At 45.4% G+C, this 19,891-nt stretch overlaps 1 protein-coding gene across 2 annotated transcripts in view; it reads right to left on the bottom strand.

Moving 5' to 3' along the window:
* Cyfip2 (cytoplasmic FMR1 interacting protein 2) overlaps positions 1-19,891 on the bottom strand; it is a 119,785-nt gene that overhangs the window by 91,789 nt on the left and 8,105 nt on the right. For both annotated transcript variants that reach the window (XM_050138684.1, XM_050138683.1), the window contains exons 2-4: positions 6,580-6,719; positions 4,690-4,779; positions 666-743 (exon numbers count right to left, since the gene is read on the bottom strand). In XM_050138684.1, the coding sequence (XP_049994641.1) occupies positions 666-743; positions 4,690-4,779; positions 6,580-6,696 (285 nt within the window). In that variant the 5' untranslated portion in view covers positions 6,697-6,719. The remainder of the gene's footprint in view (positions 1-665; positions 744-4,689; positions 4,780-6,579; positions 6,720-19,891) is intronic.

Below are 19,891 nucleotides of genomic sequence, written 5' to 3'. Positions count from 1 at the left end.
GTGAGAGACTAGGCAGTTTCGTGGATGCTCACCTTACTAGACCTGGATGGATGTGGGTGGTCCTTGGACTTCCCACAGGGCAGGGAACCCTGATTGCTTTTTGGGCTGACGAGGGAGGGGGGCTTGACTGGGGGAGGGGGAGGGAAAGGGGAGGCGGCGGTGGGGAAGAGACAGAAATCTTTAATAAATAAATAAATTAAAAAATCCATATTTTCTTTTTTTTCCATATTTTCAATAAGTCCAAGATAGTGTAAAAAGTGAGAAACAATATGGTTCTGTGGTAACGATATGATTTTATAAAATATGTTCCTGCCAATAAGAAGACCCAGAGCAGTCTGAAGCTGAGTGTGTGCAGTGTTCATGCTGTGGATGGACAGACAGACGTCGGTTTGGGTGGAGGAGTGAGGAGAGATTGTGTGCTACTTTAGACCCTTTGCAGTGGCCTGGGCGGAAGGTGGCAGATGCTACTTATAAAAATATGCTGGGAAACTTTTCAAGACCCTGGGGGCGTGGACCTTCTCAGTAGCATTATGGGGAGCTCTTTGGGTCAGCGGCCGAGATTTACCTCCTGTCACCCAGAAAACTCAGCCCTCTGGGTTTGATTGGACTTGAGGGGCACTGACGCCCCCTGAAGGGCAAAAGTGGCATAGCAAGGATGGTCTCACCTGTGGGATGGCCCGGGAGCAGCTGCGCCAGGTGTACAGCATGACGGCATACTCGTGTCCCTCCTCCAGCATTTCATTCTGAAACGGCAAGGCATTTCATCAGGGAGGAATAACGCTAGGGCCCTCGGCTTCTCAAGGCTCTAGGGTGTGGTCTGTGGCTGGCAACAGCAGCATCAGCTGGGAGCTTGTTGACAAAGCAGGCTCTCAGGCTGGCTGAGCCTATGATTATGAGCTATTTTCCACCGGGTGGTGATGCACACCTTTAATCCCAGCACTTGAGAGGCAGGCGGATCTCTGTGAGTATGAAGCCAGGCTGGTCTACAGAGCAAGTTCCGGGACAGCCAGGATTACACAGAGAAACCCTGTCTCGAAAAACAAAAAAACAAAGAAGACCTATAACCCAGTGAAGCCCCCAGGTAACGCACATGCTCCTCCCATTTAAGACTGATTTGACATGAATTTCAATGAAAGCGAGACGAAAGGCCACATATTCTGGTTCCTTTAGATGAAATACCTACAAGAGCCTTAAGTACAGACAGTGGTTGATGGGAACACGGGGAGAGAGGATCCAGGGGAGGTTGCTAACAGTCTAGGGCACATGTACAGGTGATGGAATTCGATGGCGGTGGCAGTAGTATATTGTGAAAACGGTTAAAATATTCACGTATATGTTTGAAATGGCCTCCAGTTATAGCAAGCATACCTCAAAAATATTAGGACGAAAAACTAATATTATGCTTCCTTTCCTTATAAATGTTTGTATCGTGGGGAAATGAATTTTAAAATTTAAAGCCCTTTATCATATTCACTTTATAAGACATGATTAGGGAAGAATCCAATTTAATCTGGAGTTTGTGACCGAGTGTGATTCTATTCAAAAGCAATGGTTTCAATTCTTAATTTAGAACACCAGTCAGTAACATGCTGTCCCCAAGTTCAGAAACAACGAAGCCCAACTGTGGGCCTCCTGCTTTCTCTTCTGCTTGGGAACACGTGTCTAAAAGGGGAACTGACAGTAACGTAGAGAACACGTGGCCCCCAAGTGCCCACAGTAGGCATAATTTCATTGGGTGAACAGAGGTTATAGTAAGTACGTTCAGGTCTCAGGCTGTGTGTGTGTGTGNGAATACAATACTGCTATAATTCATTATTTTCCTTTGCAGAGGCAACCCTAAAGGTTTCCATTTAGCCATTCCAGTCATAATAGCCCTCAATCCATAGATCAGGAAACCAATGTGAGAATTCCACCATATATGTGTGTGTATGTGTGTGTTACATATATGAAGAATTTAATAAAATAAATACATGTAACATTTTATTAGATTTTTATAATTTATACATACTCCAATGTTTATACACACACATATATATATGTGTGTGTGTATAAATAAATATATAATACATCTATTTATCTTAGAGATATGTATCCCAGGTTACTCCTTTCTAGGTAGCTGAGGATGACCTTGAACTTTCTGCTCCTCCTGTCTCTACTTTTCAAGGGCTAGGGTTCCAGATATTCACCGCTACACCCCGTTTATGTGGTGACGGGGATCAAATTTAGGGCTTCGTAAATTCTATGCACTCTATCAACTAAACCAATTATGTAATTTCTCACAGCCGCATCAGAAAACAAATATAGTCATTGTTTAGCGCCATCCTGTCCCAGACTTGCCTCTCTGAGCCTGTGACCTGGTATTTCTGGGACACCTTGGTCTGCAGTGTTCCAGTTCCCTCTGCCCCAAAGATGACTCCTACCAGCTGGCATTGACTTCCAGTTTCTCTCATGAACCTGCTCATTACAGCTCCCGCCTAAGGCTACTACCCCCTCTCAGCCTTTCGTGCCTCCTCCGGCGGCAATCATTTTCAGAAGCTCATCCAGTGTACCTGTTCCACCCGCATCTCCATGACTCATTCCACGAATAGTTCACAGGGAAAGCATGGCTGAAGCAGAGTTCTGCTCCCCTCTCTCCCACGGTTGAAAACTGCCCACTGCTGCTGATTTAGTTTGTTCGCCTGTGATAGGGTCTCCAGTCCAAACTAGCCTCAAGCTCCCCATGGAGCTGAGAAAGTGATCTTTAGCTTCTGATTCTCCTGCCTCCACCTCCCCACGGCTGGATCACAAGCATTTGCCACACCATGCCCGGTTTATTTGGTGCTGGATATCAAGCCAGGGCTTTGATGTGTTCTAGGTGGCTGCTCACACAACTGAAATTGACCTACATCTCCGGCCTCTGGTCTGCACTTTCATTAAATGGATGAAAGCCCTCTGTTACAGGCTCAGCTGTGCCCCTCCTACTCCCCATACACCATCTGAAAGTTCCAGTCCTAACCCTTGTGCTTGAGACTGTGACTATTTCTAGTTGGTCCTTTTGAAAGGTGATGAATCTCAGAGGACATCATGAGAGCAGACCTTCACTCAATCTGACTGTCATCCTTATAAAGTGTGGGGGGAGGGCTTGGGTACACACTGAGCCATCAGACACGCAGGAGTTTGTATGGAAAGAGCCAGGGTAGCCAAAGAGACAGCAGGAGAAATCACTCTAGGGCTGTGGGAGGGAAACACTTATTATTTAAGCCACCTGGTCACAGTATTTTGCTATGGGAGGCTAGGTAGCAAATATGATCTCCAAGTATAGACTCCATAAATGCTATACACACACACACACACACACACACATTTTGGGCAGTCACTGAGAATTCTGTCTTTGCTCGTGTTGATGTTCACCTGATGTCCCCTCCCCATCTCATCTCTGACTGCTACAATCCTATGGGACATAGAGAGGACCACAGAAAGAGATCAGGACTATCTCCAGGTTCACGCCAGGACTTCTGGTTGTAGGACCACAAGAAACTTGCTTATTAACTTCTTTAGACCTCAGTCTTCTCGTCTCTACAATAGGTATAATGAGCGCTTTGCAAGCCCTGGGGTGATTATGGGGTTCTGATGGTCTCACACAGCAGACTGCCCAGCCTACATTTCAAAGAGCAGTGTGCACACACACCCCATAATTACCCTCTTAGAAGACTGTACTCAAAAGTGGCTTCCTCCAGGAAGCTTCCTCCCGCCTCCTCAAGGCCCCTTCAAAAACTGAACTCCATGACGCTGAATGTTATACATTTTTTTGTGCCTGCAAAGAACTGTCCAGAGCACCAAGCTTGGTCACCAGAGAATCCCAAGTTTAGAACTACCACCCCATCAGCTGTGAAACCCTCAGTCAATTTCTTAACAGTTGAGAGAGAGGCTTCAATGTTGGCCAGCTGAAATATTGGGGCTTCCAATCACCTCCCTCACAGAGTCTGTGTGAGGATTACATGAGGTGATGACCCTGAAATAGCTGCACAGAGAACAGGTTTGGTTGGCTTGTTTCTTCCCCATTTGACTCATTCAGAAATGAAACTCCCTCACGCTAATTTTCCAATCAGCTCACAGCGGTGAATGAGTGCATTGTCCCACACAGTGAGAAGGGTCCAGAGAAGTACACAAGGGGCCCTTGGATGAGGAATCTAGAATCTGAAAACTTCACTCTAGATAAAATGGGAGAGGAGAATTTGCTCTCTTAGGATCAGACCCTAAGAAGGAAAACAAATGGCCCCATTTATGAATGATCTAGGCCAGCAACTTCCTTGAATCAACAAATGGCACTTTCCAAAGCCATGTCACTTGTCACTTTTATGAGGAACTTTTTTCTCTGTCAAAGGAACACACAACACCCCCTTTCCCGCCAGTTCTCTGTAAGGATAAGATGAAAGTAGAACCTAATCCCATGTGTACATAAAAAGCCCTGGGCTCCAGGAAGTGAACAGTGGGGTTTGGACGGGCTTATAGTGAACAAGATGAGCAAGGCATGGAGTTTGCCCCAAGGCACATAGAGGAGATGGGGCTGAGTTCCAGAATGGACTTCCATAGCCCAGCTGACTAAGGCAGAGCAGAGCTGGGTAGCTGAGGCCTGTTGTGGGAGGCAGCCCATGGTTCCTCCTGCGTCAGTAGGGCGTGCATCTGCACATGTAGGTCACGGAGACTTACCATGCTGGAGTGGACCGTTGCCTGCTCAATGTACCTTGCAATGCCCGTGACAAACGCATTCCTGTCCTCGAAGTTCGTGTCAAAGTTAGCCTGTGGAGGGAGAGGACAGGAGGGGGTGTTTGGTAACCGGAAAACACATCGAAGCTGGCTGGATGTCTAGGGAGCGAACAGCCACCAACAAAAGCCACAAGCTTTCTGTGGAAATCTACTGCCCCACGACTTTCGCATATTACCCATTACGGCCTCCAAACAGCTGAGGACAGATGCACAGCACCTGCTTCTCACAGGTGACGGGTTTTTCTCAACCAAGCCCCAGAAGTACATGTTTGATTCCGAATTGCCACTTTCTAATTCCAGTTAGTAGGGATCTCTGCCAACTTGTTCATGTGATTAGTGCGCTACAATTAATCTGTTTTATATGCTTGTCAGGATGGATAAAAGTTCAAGCACAAGGAAGTCATACTTCCCAGCTAACTGTGCAAGTCCAAACAGTTGCTAAAAGTCAAATGTGCATGGCTCTGATCCAGACGTTCAGACACACATGCCTGAGGGTGCCCAGGTGTGTAGGTAGAGGTTGGGCCACCACCGCAGCTTTTACAATTAAACAGCCACCTGAAAATGATGAAAATAGCCAGCAAAAGCTGGAGAAGTTGACAGTCTCAGTACAATGGGCTGGAAGGACCATGAGCTGCTTAAACATAGGGCGGGCGGCATTACTGTATCCCTGATGCCCAACAATATCCACTCAAGTTTTTGCTGTTGTGAGTTTTGAGACAGCGGTTCTCTCTGTAGCCCAGGCTAGACTCAGACTCACAGAAATCCTCTTCCCTCAGGGATGCTGGCATTACATCTGTGAGCCATCCTGCCTGGCTCCACAATAAATATTAAGGAAAATACAGTGTGTGTGTGTGTGTGTGTGTGTGTGTGTATTGAATATATAATAAATTCCTGTTTTAGTAAAAAGGAAGACTATATACACCAAATACATTTAATAAAACAAAATGTCTATGTACACAGAGAAGGGTATATTAGTATAAGAAATTCATTTCTACGCTATGCTTTTCCATTTTGCTAATAAAAATGTCTCTCTATAAAACTAAAACTAAAATATACTTGGATAATTAAAATTCTAATCTGCGTTAAAAGCTATGAATAAGTCAGATTTAGGAACTGAATCTTCAAGTATGTGAAGATTCATTTAATTATTGAGTGAAATGAAAATATATAATTATACTTAGTCATCATTCACCATCTAAAACCTAGCAAAAAGGTCTAACACAGCCCCAGTTTTCAAATTAACACATTCTTTCTTACCATGGCATTCAGCCTGGCGCACCCAGACAAGGGGCTTTGGCCAGGCTGCCTCCACCTGCATGAGTGCCCTCCTCGCTAGGCCTGCCAGGGTCACGGCTGTGTGTGTAACGGCGATGGAGGTTTATCACAAGATCTCATTTAGGGCCAAAGCAAATAACTGTGACCCACTTCCCTGAGCCACTGGCCGCTGTGTGGACTTGCTTGAGCTCTTGTCATCCACACTCAGGGAAAAGTAATTACCCAGGCAGGCTCCAGAGGCTTCTAAATTGTGATATTTAATTCATGAGATCAGGGATGCCATACACTGGGTGGGGCATCAACAGGAGCAGCCCAGAAGGAATTTAGGATCGGAGCAGTCGATCAAATGCTCCCTAGGGGAGGGACATGGTCCTGACACACATTTATTAGTTAATCCATTTCCTCCATGGGGCTCCGAGAGCGTACAGGGACTCCATCCGCTCCCGACCTTTCACCTTCCAGGCATACCTCCTCTTCCCTGTACTTCAGGGCAGGTCGGCCCCCTTACAGGACCCCCAGAATCCGGGTCTCTCCACTGCACGCTGCCATTTCCATTACCTGGTACATGATGGAAGAAGGCGGGGGCTCGATGCATGGCTGCTGGTCTGGGAGGGGCAGTTCCTCCAGCAGGTCCACGTTGGACAGGGCATCTTCCAAAGTGACGTGGGTAGTCATGGCTGCGGTTTCTGTCTTCCACGCTGATGGAGAGGATTAAAGAACAAGGGAGAATTTCAGGTCCCCCAACTATTTCCTTTGGCCTCACCTCATCCAAACCCCTTCTGGAGGGTGGCGAGGGTTAGGAGTCACTGAGGCCGCTCTCAAATGCCAGTGCTTCACAGTTGTCTTCTACCTACATCTTTAAAATCTGAGGGATCAGGGCTGGTGCGATGGCTCAGCAGGTAAAAGCACTTGAGTCTAAGTCGGACGACCCGGGTTCGATCCCTGGGACCCACACATAGTGAAAGGAGAGGACAGATTCCCACAAGTTGTCCCCTGTTCTCCACACACGCACCATGGCATGAACTGCCACACCCCCACATTGTATACACACACACAAATAATAAATAATAAATGTCGAGGATATCTTGGCTGAACCTCACCACAACTGTTGTCTACCAGCACGGAAAGCTGGGTTCTGCCAACACGGGAGCAGCGAGAAAGCACAGCTCTGAGAAGTGATGTGACATTCACGTGATCAAGTAAGCAAGGGTGAAGGACCTGGATTGATGTTGGGCATGGGGACACGGGCCTCCTTCTCTTCACAGGGATATTCATCAGTTCCATTCTTGGCACAGGACAAATATCCATGACTGAAAAGCCAGGACAAAGGGCAACCAAGGAGACCTACACCTAGGTTTTTGAGGCTAGTTAAGCAGGAACCGCACAGTGGGTAACTTCTGTAAACCAGCCTTGTGTGAAGCAATGGAGAAGCTGCCATGTGTTCCTTGGTCTGGGGACATTTTATGAACCATACCAAAGCCATCAGCCCTTAATAGGTATTTCTGTGTCTTGGACCCAGGTAGAATGCGGCTGGTTGGAGGGTAACTCTGCCAGGCAGTGAGGCAGAAAGAACTGAGCAGGGCCGTTAACCAGCTCAAGCTAGTTGCTATTTTTAGAACACAGCACCGTGCAAGCAGAAGATTCATTAAAAAAAAAAAAATTACACGTGAAAACGGATTAAAAGCTTACACTGCATGATTTAGTGTATAAACTGGGATCCCACCAGTAGCTTCCAAAAACGAAACATTAGATCAGGTGCGGTGACACATGCACACAGTCCCAGCACTTGGGAGGCCAAGGCAGGAGAATCGTGAATCTGAGGCTAGTTTGGGTTATATAGCTGAAAGCCTGCCTGGTTACACAAGTGAGGCTCATCCCCCCAGTGATACAGCACCAACACCAATATTTACTACAGCGCCAACAGTGCAGATGAGAACCCCCAAATTCACCCCTTTGAAAACCTATAAACCCACAGAAACATATTCATAGCTACAGAGTGATTCAGACAGAAATGGTAATTACTTAGAACTAAAGGGAAGGGATAAAAGTCTTAAATACATGTAATTGAAGGTAAGCAAAGTGGAACATGGGTCTATAGAGATCACTCAGTGGACCAGGGGGCTGCTCTTTCAGAAGACCCAAGCTCTGTTCCTAGCATCCAAGTTGGTGGCTCATATCCACCTGCAACTCCAGCTCCAGGGAATCTGGGGCCCTCTTCTGCACACATACGAATAAAAACATAACACATCTTCAAGGAAAGAAAAGTGGAACTCAATTAGCCCAATGTTGCACTGAAACACTTAAAGAGATCAAAAGCGCAAACCCAAAGAAATGGAGCTAGGGGAGTCCGTAATTACAAAGACAAATAATAGTAATAATAATAATAATAATAAAACTCAGTAGAGGTCAACAACAACAACAAAACCTAAGATGAGTCCTATAGGATCATTAGTGATAATCCAGCCAGATCTTTACTACACAAATAGGAAGAAGACACAGAGAAGGGCCACTGTGCTAGCCTAGCCCCATAGCAGGGAAATATGGTTTAAACAAGGGCTGGATTCTCTCAGTGACAGGAACTGTGCCCTGTGTTAGAAAAACAGTGTCTGTTGCCAGGCCACATGGGGACCTTTGATATGTAAATGTGGTCTGGGGGCTGCAAAGAGTTGGAGCTCATAACCAAGGCCACACTGCCAATTAATACCTCTCTCGGGCCCAAGGTCGGGAGGGCAGATGGAGGCTGGGTGGCTGCAGATCAGCTGACTAGAATTCACACTCCACTGATTTCTCACACACACCTTCTGGGCATGTGCCCCGCCAATGGCACAGCCAGCCTCTGGTGAGGACACCTGGAACTCAGTGGTGGCCTACCCCTCTGCCTCTCTTCTCATCCCGACTCAGAATTCTAAGTAAGATGCTCAGGTCTATGGTAGCATGACTGTCAAGCTACACAAAGCCTCTTTTCTTCCTTGTGTTACTCTTTTTCATTTATATTTTTAAAATCATGTGAATGCACGTGTGTCTGTGTGTGGGTATGTGCACATGTGTGCAGGTGCTGGTGGAGCCCAGGAGAGATCATAAGATCCCCTGGAGCAGGAGTTAGAGGCAACTGTGAGTCTCTAGATGTGGGTGCTGGGAATCGAACTTGGGTCCTTTGCAAAAGCAGCATATGCTCTTGACTTCTAAGTCATCTCTCCAGCCTTTTTTTTTTTTTTTGTTTTTCGAGACAGGGTTTCTCTGTGGCTTTGGAGCCTGTCCTGGCACTAGCTCCAAAGACCAGGCTGGTCTCGAACTCACAGAGATCCGCCTGCCTCTGCCTCCCGAGTGCTGGGATTAAAGGCGTGCGCCACCATCGCCCGGCTCTCTCCAGCCTTTCTTACATTTCTATTAAGTCCACTTGAGGATATATGATCTACAATTAATTACAAAGCCCAATATGTCATTATGTCAAATAATAATCATCAATCTTTCTTGATACTAGACATTGCAAGGGTTCGCCTGTTTGCACAGCCTATCAGTCATGCACCATGGGATCCTGCTTCCTAGACAAGAACACTCAGGGTTTAGAAGCACGGCGTTAGTGGGTTTTGGCTCTACCTGTACCAAGAATCACATGAACAGCTTTATCAATACCGGCCTGGGATCCACTCCTAATACAAAAAAGACGCCATTTAAAAGCTTACTGTTTCATTTGCAGTAAGAAACCCAGACTGCCATTACTGATCAAACTCTTATGATCACCATGCCACTGGCCAGCTTACAGAGAAGCTGGCCCTTGGTCACACTGTTGGTTGGGGTATAAAATATGCAATTGCAACAGACTGAAAAACGCAAACATCTGAATGACTGCAGGGCTGCTGGAGCCCTCCACACTGAGGACAGAGCAGCAGCAAGCCCTAGGATGCATGTGTGTGGACCACATGGTCCCATTTATCCGAGAGGAAGATGCATATACAGACACAAAGACTCAAGGATGCGCTATACAAAGGCTGTTGAGCTTTGAGGAGGGAGGAGAAAGAGGCTTAAGGTCTATGAAGGAAACAGTCTAGCAATCCTGAATATACCTGGTTTTCCAGGTTTTACATGATTGTAAAATAAGCTTTAAACTTAAAATGCAAACCCCTAAAAAGGAATAAATGGAAGGAAATGAATATATATGTGACAAATTATTGGTAGAGCCACACAGAAAGGAATTGTTCCAAGTGATTCTGTGACGTGTGTGTGTGCGCGCGCGCATGCGTGTTTGTGAAGGCCTAAAGGGGACGTTGGATCTCCGACTTCCTTACTTTTTCTACACTGCCTTGAGACAGGATCTCTCACTGAACTAGGGGCTAGACTGACAGCCAATAAACCTCAGAGATTCTCCTGTTTCTGCCTCCCACAGCACTGGGGTTGCAGAAATGCATGACCATGCCTGGCTTTTTACATGGTCCTTGTGTAGCAAGTGCTCCTACCCAAGGAGCCATCTCTCCAGCCTCTCATTCAATTATCCGATAGTAGATTCTGGGGGGGAGGGGACACATCCTGAGAATGACAAAAGTAAGGGATGGTGGTGTTGGCTTTAGTCCCAGTGTTCCAGAGGCAGATATTATCTCTGAGTTTGAGGCCAGCCTGGTCTACAGAGTGAGTTCCAGGACAGCCAGGGATACACAGACAAACCCTTTCTTAAAACAACAAAAACAAAAAACACCCTCGCTTTATTTTCAATGCCATACAGGTAAATTACTGTGACATGTTTGGATGTGTTATGAGGAAATGAGTGATTATGAGATGTGCTCCTCTTGTTGTTGAGACGAAGGTGTCCTTGATATGACTGAAAATACTTTATTTACAACTGTAGAGAGTCATTAAAAACTAAATACCACAGGAAACAATACTGAATGGTGATTTGAAAGAAAATGGCCCCCAAAGGGAATGGCACTATTAGGAGGTGTGGCCTGATGGAGTAGGTGTGGTCTTGTTGGAGGAAATATGTCATGGTGGGATGGGTTCTGAAGCCTCCTTTGGTCAAGTTTCCCTCAGTGTGTCACTGACCACTTCCTGATGGAGGAGGGTCTATGTGTTACTTTCATTGGTTAATAAAGAAACTGCCTTGGCCCTGATAGGACAGAAAATTAGGTAGGCGGAATAGACAGAACAGAATGCTGGGAGAAAGAAGCAGAGTAAAGCAGTTGCCATAGCTCTCCTCTCCAAGATGGATGCAGGTTAAGATCTTACCGGTAAGCCACCACCTCGTGGTGCTACACAGATTATTAGATATGGGTTAATCAAGATGTGAGAGTTAGCCAGTAAGAGGCTAGAGTTAATGGGCCAAGCAGTATTTAAAAGAATACAGTTTCCATGTAATTATTTCAGGTAAAGCTAGCCGGGTGGTGGGCCTGCTGCTCCACACTACAAATTCCTGCTACCTGCAAGATGTAGGACTGTAAGTTACTGCTCCAGCACCATGTCTGCCTGCTCTCCGCCATGTCCCACTATGCTGATAATGAACTAAACCTCTGAACTGTAAGCTAGCCACCCCAATTAAATACTTTCCTTTACTAAGAGTGGTCATGGTGTCTCTTCACAGCAATAGGAACCCTAAGACAGGGTGGTTAGCTTTGACTGTTGGCTTGATACAACATGGAGTCACCTGGGAGCAGAGCCTCAATGAGGGATGGTTTCCATCAGCTTGGCCTGTAGGCATGTTTAGGGGGGAATTGTCTTAACTGGGTTGACTGATGGGGGAGGACCCAGCTGTGGGTAGCACCTCTCCTTAGGCAGGGGGTCTCCTAAGTGAAATAATGGGGTATGTATGCATGCATGCATGCATTTCTTTCTGCCTCTGAGTGTGCAGTGTGACAGCTGTCTTGAGGTCCTGCTGCTGTGCCGCCTCTGCCAAGATGGCTGCGGCCTAGAGTTGTGAGCTAACATAAACCCTTTCTCCTTGGGTTGCTCTCTGTCCAGGTGTTTTATCACAACAATAAAAATGAGACCAGCACAAACATAGATACCCAGATGTGTACACATGCACATATGTGTTCATATTTATATTTAAAATTAAAACACATTACAAGGTCCTCACTGACACAAATACATGTTAATAAAGACACAAATGATATTTATACATACAGATGTTTGTACATACACCCATGTTTCTGCCCACTGAAAAGACTTAGAAACAAATCCCAGCCCACGAGCAACAGGCACCTTCAGTGCTCAGACTCCAGTCTGACTTCCTACCAAGGAATTAGGACTCATGTGAGCCCAGGCCTGGGGTAGAAAATGACTGGGGTAGAAAGTTAACAACTTTCTCGGCATAGCAAGGACTCTGTCTGTCTAAGATACCGGGACTGTGTGTGGAACAGATCTAGAGGAGACCCTGAATCAAGCTCCTGCTCCCCCAGGATAGAGCTTGTGTGTGCTCATCAGGTAAGCTACAGTGGACCAGCACAAGAGTAAACGCCTTTACCTCAGTGAGATCATAGATTTACCAAATAAAAACCTGGCTCTCATTACTTGGATGGTGCCTATGATCCCATTTTTATACTGAAAATGGAAAAAACATGAAGAGGCAACTTGCCTTTCCTAAACAAAATAGACTGCTGGCTAGGAAAATCAAGTCAAAAGAAAAGATACATAATTTGTTTTCCTTTCTCAGAGACAATGCCAATGGGAACGCCTCCGCTTTCAATCTGCTAAGGAGTAAGTGGCTCCACTCACTGCTCATCAAGACTGCCAGCTTCACTAAACAAAAGCAGCCAGGTGAACCACGCACCTCCTGATGGACACAGACACCATCACCTGGGAAGAATGCTAGGCCCAAAAGGAACAGCAGAATCGCTTCAAGCTTTTGACTCACAGAGCATGCAGAGAGCAGAAAAACACATTATAATAGCACAGGTAAGTCAATACAGAGGATGACTCAATGTCTTCAACAAATAAGGGAAAAAGGGAAAAAAGAAAAAGAAGTGCAGGAAGGGGGCAGCTATGATATTTTCTACTCTGATACAGTGTGTGTTTGGATCCTGGTTGGACTCCATTCCAAACACACCACCCTGAAATCAAAACTGTAATACTTAGCAAGAGAAAAGCAAAAATAAAAATCAAAACATAAAAAAACTGGTAAATGAATCCTGATTGCAAGCTTGATACTATTGAAAGACTGCTTTTTTTTTAGTTGTAATGTATTACGTTTTAAAACACAAGTATGTTTTAAAAGTGTTTTCTAGAAATATCTATTAAAATAGGAACAAGGTGATACAGGGATTTTCTTCCTAATAAGACAAGATAAAGAAGAATAAAACAAAATCCTGGGGTAAGTAAGAGGGCTGAGTAGGTAAAGGAGTTTGCAGCCAAACCTGAGGATCTGAGTTTGGTTCCCGAGTCATGCAATGTGTCTTTTAACCTTAAATATAGTTTCAACACTCAGAAGTAAGAACCGTTGGTCCTCCGTGACGCTGGTGTGGGCTTTCTCCTGTTTTCCCTCTCCAGTTGTACATCTGTCTGGAACCTTTTGCAAAGGTCTCTAGCTCAGTGTGGCAGCTCCCAGTTCACACTGGAATCCCCCTCTCCCTCATCTACCATGATCCTTCCTCTCACCTTTCCCCCCAAACCTGGGAATCTTCAGGACTTCATGAGCTTCAGAAAACATTCATTTACTAGAATAATCATTAAGGCTTTTTCCTTCAAAATAGTAGCACCCCAAGGTCTCCTCGAACTAAACCAGTATGTGCCTAATAAAGCCAACAAATTTAGAGTCTTTGTTTACATAACACGGCCTTTCTTTTCTCCTTGGAAATACAGTTTCTGCAATGGCTCTGCCTCTGTAGATCATCCGCTGCCTAAGGGAGGTGGAAATCAGACATTTTTAGCTCAAGTGCTGGAAATCAGTGCCAAGCCACATCAATAAGAAAGGAGGACATTCTAGGAACTCGAACAGAGGTATACGTGAAAACAAGCATGCTTTCCTAGCCCGGGAGGCCAGTGTGTTACGCAACCTTCCACGTGAGAATTATCCCATGTGTTCAGTCTGTGCACATGCGCCTGTTCTTTCATTTCGGAAAAGAGAGTAATAAACTGTTCTCAAATTCACCGTGCTCTTGAGGCCTGGTTTACCTCATGCAGCCGCTGTCTCGCAACATGAGGAGTCAGTACCTTTTATTTAATTCACTATCTTCATAACCAACCCAAAGTCAGCCCCCCAGCTGCCGCAAGATAAGCAGCAGCCCTGAGCTCAGGAGTAATTTGCTTCGGACAGACCGCAACATGACAGGGTGGGTCCCGGCACCGGTGCATGATGGTAGCTAGAACCTGGCTTTGGAAATGCAGGTTCTGCCGTTCACAGCTCGAGTAGGATCTCGAAGCCATGCTCCTTTTTACTTTCTGGAAGTAATGAGAAAGTAAGGTGGGTTTTTTTTTTTTTTTTTTTTTTTTTTTTTACAAGGTGGTATAACAGTGGGTGGGGTTGAGCCTTGGGGCTGAACCTGCTACTCAGCACTGAACAGCCATTGAACCACAGCTTATGATTTAACCCCTGGAAAAAGGACCATAATTTATAAAAGTGCCTGTCCTTTGTTCTCAGCGTTTTATAACGGACAGCATGGATATTACTTAGCAAGGCCGTCTGGACCAGACTGAGCATTCAGGAAATAGTGTCAGAAAATAAAAGTACAAATTAGCAGGTTACTGGGCTCTTAGTCACAACTGGTGAATTCCCAGCAGGGCCCTTCTCTAAAACAGACTGGGAGCTCTCTTTACACAGGGGCAGCAGGGAAGGTAGGAGCAGAGAGATAAGACCCTGAAAAAAACCCAGCGGGGCAGCAAGTTGGCTCCGCCCATAAGGTGCTTGCTGTGCAAACCTGGAGACCTGGGTTCAATTCCCAGAACCCACACAAAAGTGAAGGGAGAGAACTAATGACTTTTGCACGTCTCTCCTTGTGTGCACAGTGCACAACACAACACATACACGCACACTCTCTGAGTTTGCTCTCTGTTGCTATGAAGCACTCTGACCAAAAGCAACTTGGGGAGGAATGAGTTCATTTAAACTTACAGGTTATAGATTACCATGGAGGGAAGCCAAGGCACGCAAACAGGAACCAAAGCAGAGACCACAAGGAATGCTGCTAGTACTGACTTATTTGGCTACTTTTCTTATAAGGCTCAGGCTCACCTGCCTAGGGATGGCACCACCCACAGTGGGCTGGGACATCCTACATCACCTGCCTAGGGATGGGACCATCCACAGTGGGCTGGGACCTCCTACATCACCTGCCTAGGGATGGCACCATCCACAGTGGGCTGGAACTTCCTACATCAGCAGAAATTAAGAAAATGTCTCACAGACATGCACAGACCAATCTGATAAGGCGATTCCTCAATTGAGGTCCTTCTTCCCAAGTGACTAGTTTGAATCAAGCTAACAAACACTCTCTCTCTCTCTCTCTCTCTCTCTCTCTCATGCATATCACTAAAGATTTTAAAGGCTGGTTTACATCAGATTTCTTTTTGTAAAAGTTAACACAGAAGGGCCTTCCTGATTGTGCTAACTCAGCTACATTGGGATCCTCCTGTTTTCAGAAAAATCAATACCAAACTGGCTTGTGGGAGTCTCCCTCTCCGCTCAGATTAAAGCTATGGCTTCTCACCGCTCAGCACTGAAGCTCATGGTGTGTTAACCACAGAGCAGATAAACACTGCCACAACTTTCCTAGCCCTGCCCCAAAGCATCGTCACTAAGATGTCAGTTCTGTATGGCTCTTTCATCTTGATTTCCCACCACCACTGCCCCACAAATTCAAGAGGGCAGCTACTGTCTGATATTTTCCTCAGGAGGTCACTGTTAATAAGAAATAAATGCTTTCATTCATGTGAGTGATTGGCAGAGGCCCGGCACACGGGATATCTTTCTTTCTAGTTCAGCGTTTAGGCCATGCTTGCTTTTGAACCATTTTGGAAAATGCTAAACTCATCACTGCCCTCCCAGTTTGGGTGCTTTTCTCTTCCTTAGGAACAAAACTCTCCCAAGTTGAAAAGACTAGGAAACTGTCATATTTGGGAGATCTACAAACACCTAGAAGCCAAAAAATATTTTTCCCGCCTGCCCAGTTACCCAGATAGAGGATACATAGACAGATGCCCACAGACATACTTATACATATATTTATATACAGAAGGAAAATATTATGTGAATATACATTAAAATAATAAAATAAAGCAATTAAAAGGGAGATGGTCCCATTAGGATAAAATGGGGTTGGCTGTTGAGTGAGCAAAACCCAAGAGTATGGCCTTCTTTTCTATCTTGGGTATAGCAGAGTGTAGCAAAAAGCTGTGTGGGCACAGAAGGTGGCCATGGCAGGATACAGCTCCATGGAGACCAGTGCCCTGTGGATTAGAGCCCCTTCAAACCTCAGAATCTGCTGAACAGGAAAGCAATTATTCATGCTCATCTTACAGGTATTCCAGAGTATGCCACAATGGGCCATGCAACCTCTGCTGAGTGCACTGGGCATGAAAAATTCTGCAGGAACAGTCCACATAGACAAAGGTCAGGGTTCCCAGCTGTCAGCCTTAAGGGAACCACTTGGAGTTGCTTTTAGAGGATAACCTACACTGGGGATTCTTGAACATTTTCTCCTGTGATCTCTTTCAACCCAAGAAATGTTGACCAATCTATGGGTATGTACATGCATAAACAGGTATGCAAATCAAACGTTTATTACCAACTCCATGGGATCTGACACCCTCTTCTGGTTTCTGTGGACATTATCTGCATGTAGTTCACACACATACATGCAGGCAAAGCACCCATATACAGAAAAATAAATATATTTTTTAAATCACTGCAGTTTATAACACATACCAGTACCAAACGTGGGCCAAGGTGGTTCGGGCAGAGTGTTCCAGTGTTGTGTGTTGAGATGGCATGCGATGTGCAAAGTGTTTGTGTGTCCATAACCCAGGCTGCCAGTGGAGCTGCACAATGCAAGCTCCATGGGTGCTCCAGAAACACCTCAGACTCATTATGTTTAATTTTGGCTGAAGCATATTCAGGTGGCCAGATTCGTTACTTGACCCATTGGGGGTTCTGACCCACAGCCTAAGAAGCTGGGTTGATACCAATCTGTAGAATAAAGTCATAAGCTTGGAGCCGTCCATACGCTAAGAGGACAACAAACTGAATATACACACAGAAAGAGAACCATCAAGATAGAGAGAGGGCCACTGAGGTCCAGGAACTTGCACAGTTGAGTGCAGGGCCAAGAACTCCCACTGCACCACATCCCGTAAAAGCATCACCAATACTGAGGCACACAGGACGGAAGCCACACACTGTTGGGATGATTCTGGAACTGGGAGAGATGGAAGGGAATGATACCCTCCTGTCTGTGAGAATCTCCATCTGAGCATCGTTTCCTTTGGGCCTCACTGAACCTGCACGTTGCTTCCTCGTGCTATGTATGGCAGCTTCCCAAGCCATTTGCTACGTTCTCTCTCCTGTTCTGACTAGGTTCCCCGAGAGGAGGCATAGGTCCAGATCACATCCAGTGTCTCCAGTAGCAACACAGCCACAACTCAATTAGGCTTGTCAGCTGGTGGAGAAAAACCACACCTTCTGACAAAAGAACTAAAGAAAGGAAGGAGGAAAGAAAGCAAACAAATAAAAAAGCCCAAGTCGTACAGAGAACGTTCTCAACCCATAAAGAACACTCGATAAAGAGCAATGATGGTGCGGGGGGGGGGGTGTAGCCAATATCAGATTTAATGGGGGAAATGGAATACTTTCTCCCTAGGACCAAGACAGACCATCTGCTCCTACCTTTATAGTGAGTGTCATCCTAGAGAGTGTAGCTAAGAGAAAATTAAATAAAAGGAGCCAGATTAGAAAGGAAGCTGTAAAAAATAAGGGGGGAGGAATCTGTAAGAGGCCGGTGAGATGGCTGAGCAACCCCCTGCCTGCTGTCAAGCCTGAGGACCTGAGTTCAACCTCTGAGAGCCACATGGCAGAAGGAGAGAACTGATTCCGGCTGGTGGTCCTCTGACCTCCACAAATTTGCTATGGTACACACGGACAAAAAGCCCATAAATAAATAATACATAAACTATTATAAAAACTAAAAGCTTGTAAATGAACATCCATAACAACATTATCCACAACAGTCCAAGAGTATAAGCATTCCACAGACCGAGAGATAAAATCAGTAGTACCACTGTACAACGTGATCTTATTCAGCAACAGAAAGGACTTTAGTTCGGATACATGTTATGACCCCGAATACACACAAGAGCCTTGAAATTATGATGCTAAAAACAAAAGGCTCCACACTGTGTGATCCCATTTATACAGTGTGTCTAGATGATCTACGGAGACACAAAATGGACTTGTGATTGACTAGGGCTGGGTTGGGACGGAATCAGTGGTACGACTTAACGACATGAGGTCTCTTCCGGGGATGCCAAATACGTTCTAAAATTATCTGAGATTGTGGTTGCCCAGGTTTGTGAGTTACTACAAATTACGGAAGTGTATGGTCTAAATGGTGAACTGTGAAATACTCCGTATGTCTTAAAGTTAAGACACTCCCAAACTTAGTATTTTCATGAACCTATGAGTACAGCATGTACAAGTGGGGTACAGAGAGAGCTACAGATGGAGCAGAAGACAGGGGAGGGGATAAGCAGACTAACAGACAACCCCACTTGTCTTCCCCATGGAGCAGCCCCCAAACTGACTTTTTGCTTCTCCCCTGCCTGGTTGGTTGCTGTCTGCTTGAGAGGGTCTCACTACGAGTCCAAGCTGGCCTGAAGCTCACAGCAGTTCACCAGCCTCACCTCCGTGGTACACACCACCACACCCACTACCCTGCTCCTACATCTGCTCTGCTGTGGAGAAAAGACTTCTCAGATGACAGGAAACTGCCAGAGCAGAGGGCTGATACGTTCTGAAGTTCAAATTAAATGAGAAAGGAGGAGTTGTCCAACAGAGTGCCCCTCCCAGTGATAGAAAAACTGGGGCCCAGACAAGGTTCTTGCGTGCAGTGATGGGGCTGGGCAGGGATTGCACTAGCACAGCAATCCCGAAGACCGAGTCTGATGTAGCAACTGACATTTAACTTGACATTAAGAAAAAAAATCTGATTTTTCCAATGAAACAAAACACGAAGTAAGAAAAGAAACATAACATCTCTTAAGCCTCCTGCTCTCATCAATGGTACACCTTAATGAAATAGACGTGTTACATGTGATTTGATTAAAGCAGAGATCTTAATATATTGGAAACATGGTGTGATTTAAAAAAAAAAAAGTGAATCTCTTCGATCCATATTGATCGCCATGCACAAAACTCAAGTCCAAGACCTCAACATAAAGCCAACCACACTGAGCCTCATAGAAGAGAAAGTGGGAAGTACACTTGAACGCATTGGCACAGGAGACCACTTCCTAAATATAACCCCAGTAGCACAGACACTGAGAGAAACAATTAATAAATGGGACCTCCTGAAACTGAGAAACTTCTGTAAGGAAAAGGACATGGTTAACAAGACAAAATGGCAGCCTACAGAATGGGAAAAGATCTTCACTAACCCCACATTGGACAAAAGAACTCAAGAAATTGGTCATCAAAAGAACATTAATCCAATAAAAAATAGGGTACAGACCTAAACGGAGAACTCTCAACAGAGGAATCTAAAATGGCTGAAAGACACTCAAGGAAATGTTCAATATATCCTTAGCTATCAGAAAAATGTAAAGCAAAACAACTCTGAGATTCCATCTTACACCTGTAAGAATGGCCAAAATCAAAAACATTGTTGACAACTTATGCTGGAGAGGTTGTGGGGTAAAGAGAACTCTCCCCTATTGCTGGTGGGAGTGCAAACTGGTA

Source organism: Alexandromys fortis, unplaced genomic scaffold (assembly GCF_014885135.2).
Source record: "Alexandromys fortis isolate MF-2015 unplaced genomic scaffold, M_Fortis_MF-2015_v1.1 scaffold_11, whole genome shotgun sequence".
NCBI lineage: Eukaryota > Metazoa > Chordata > Mammalia > Rodentia > Cricetidae > Alexandromys > Alexandromys fortis.
The sequence above is the reverse complement of the archived record's forward strand: the minus strand, read 5'-3'. Positions and strand labels throughout refer to the sequence as shown.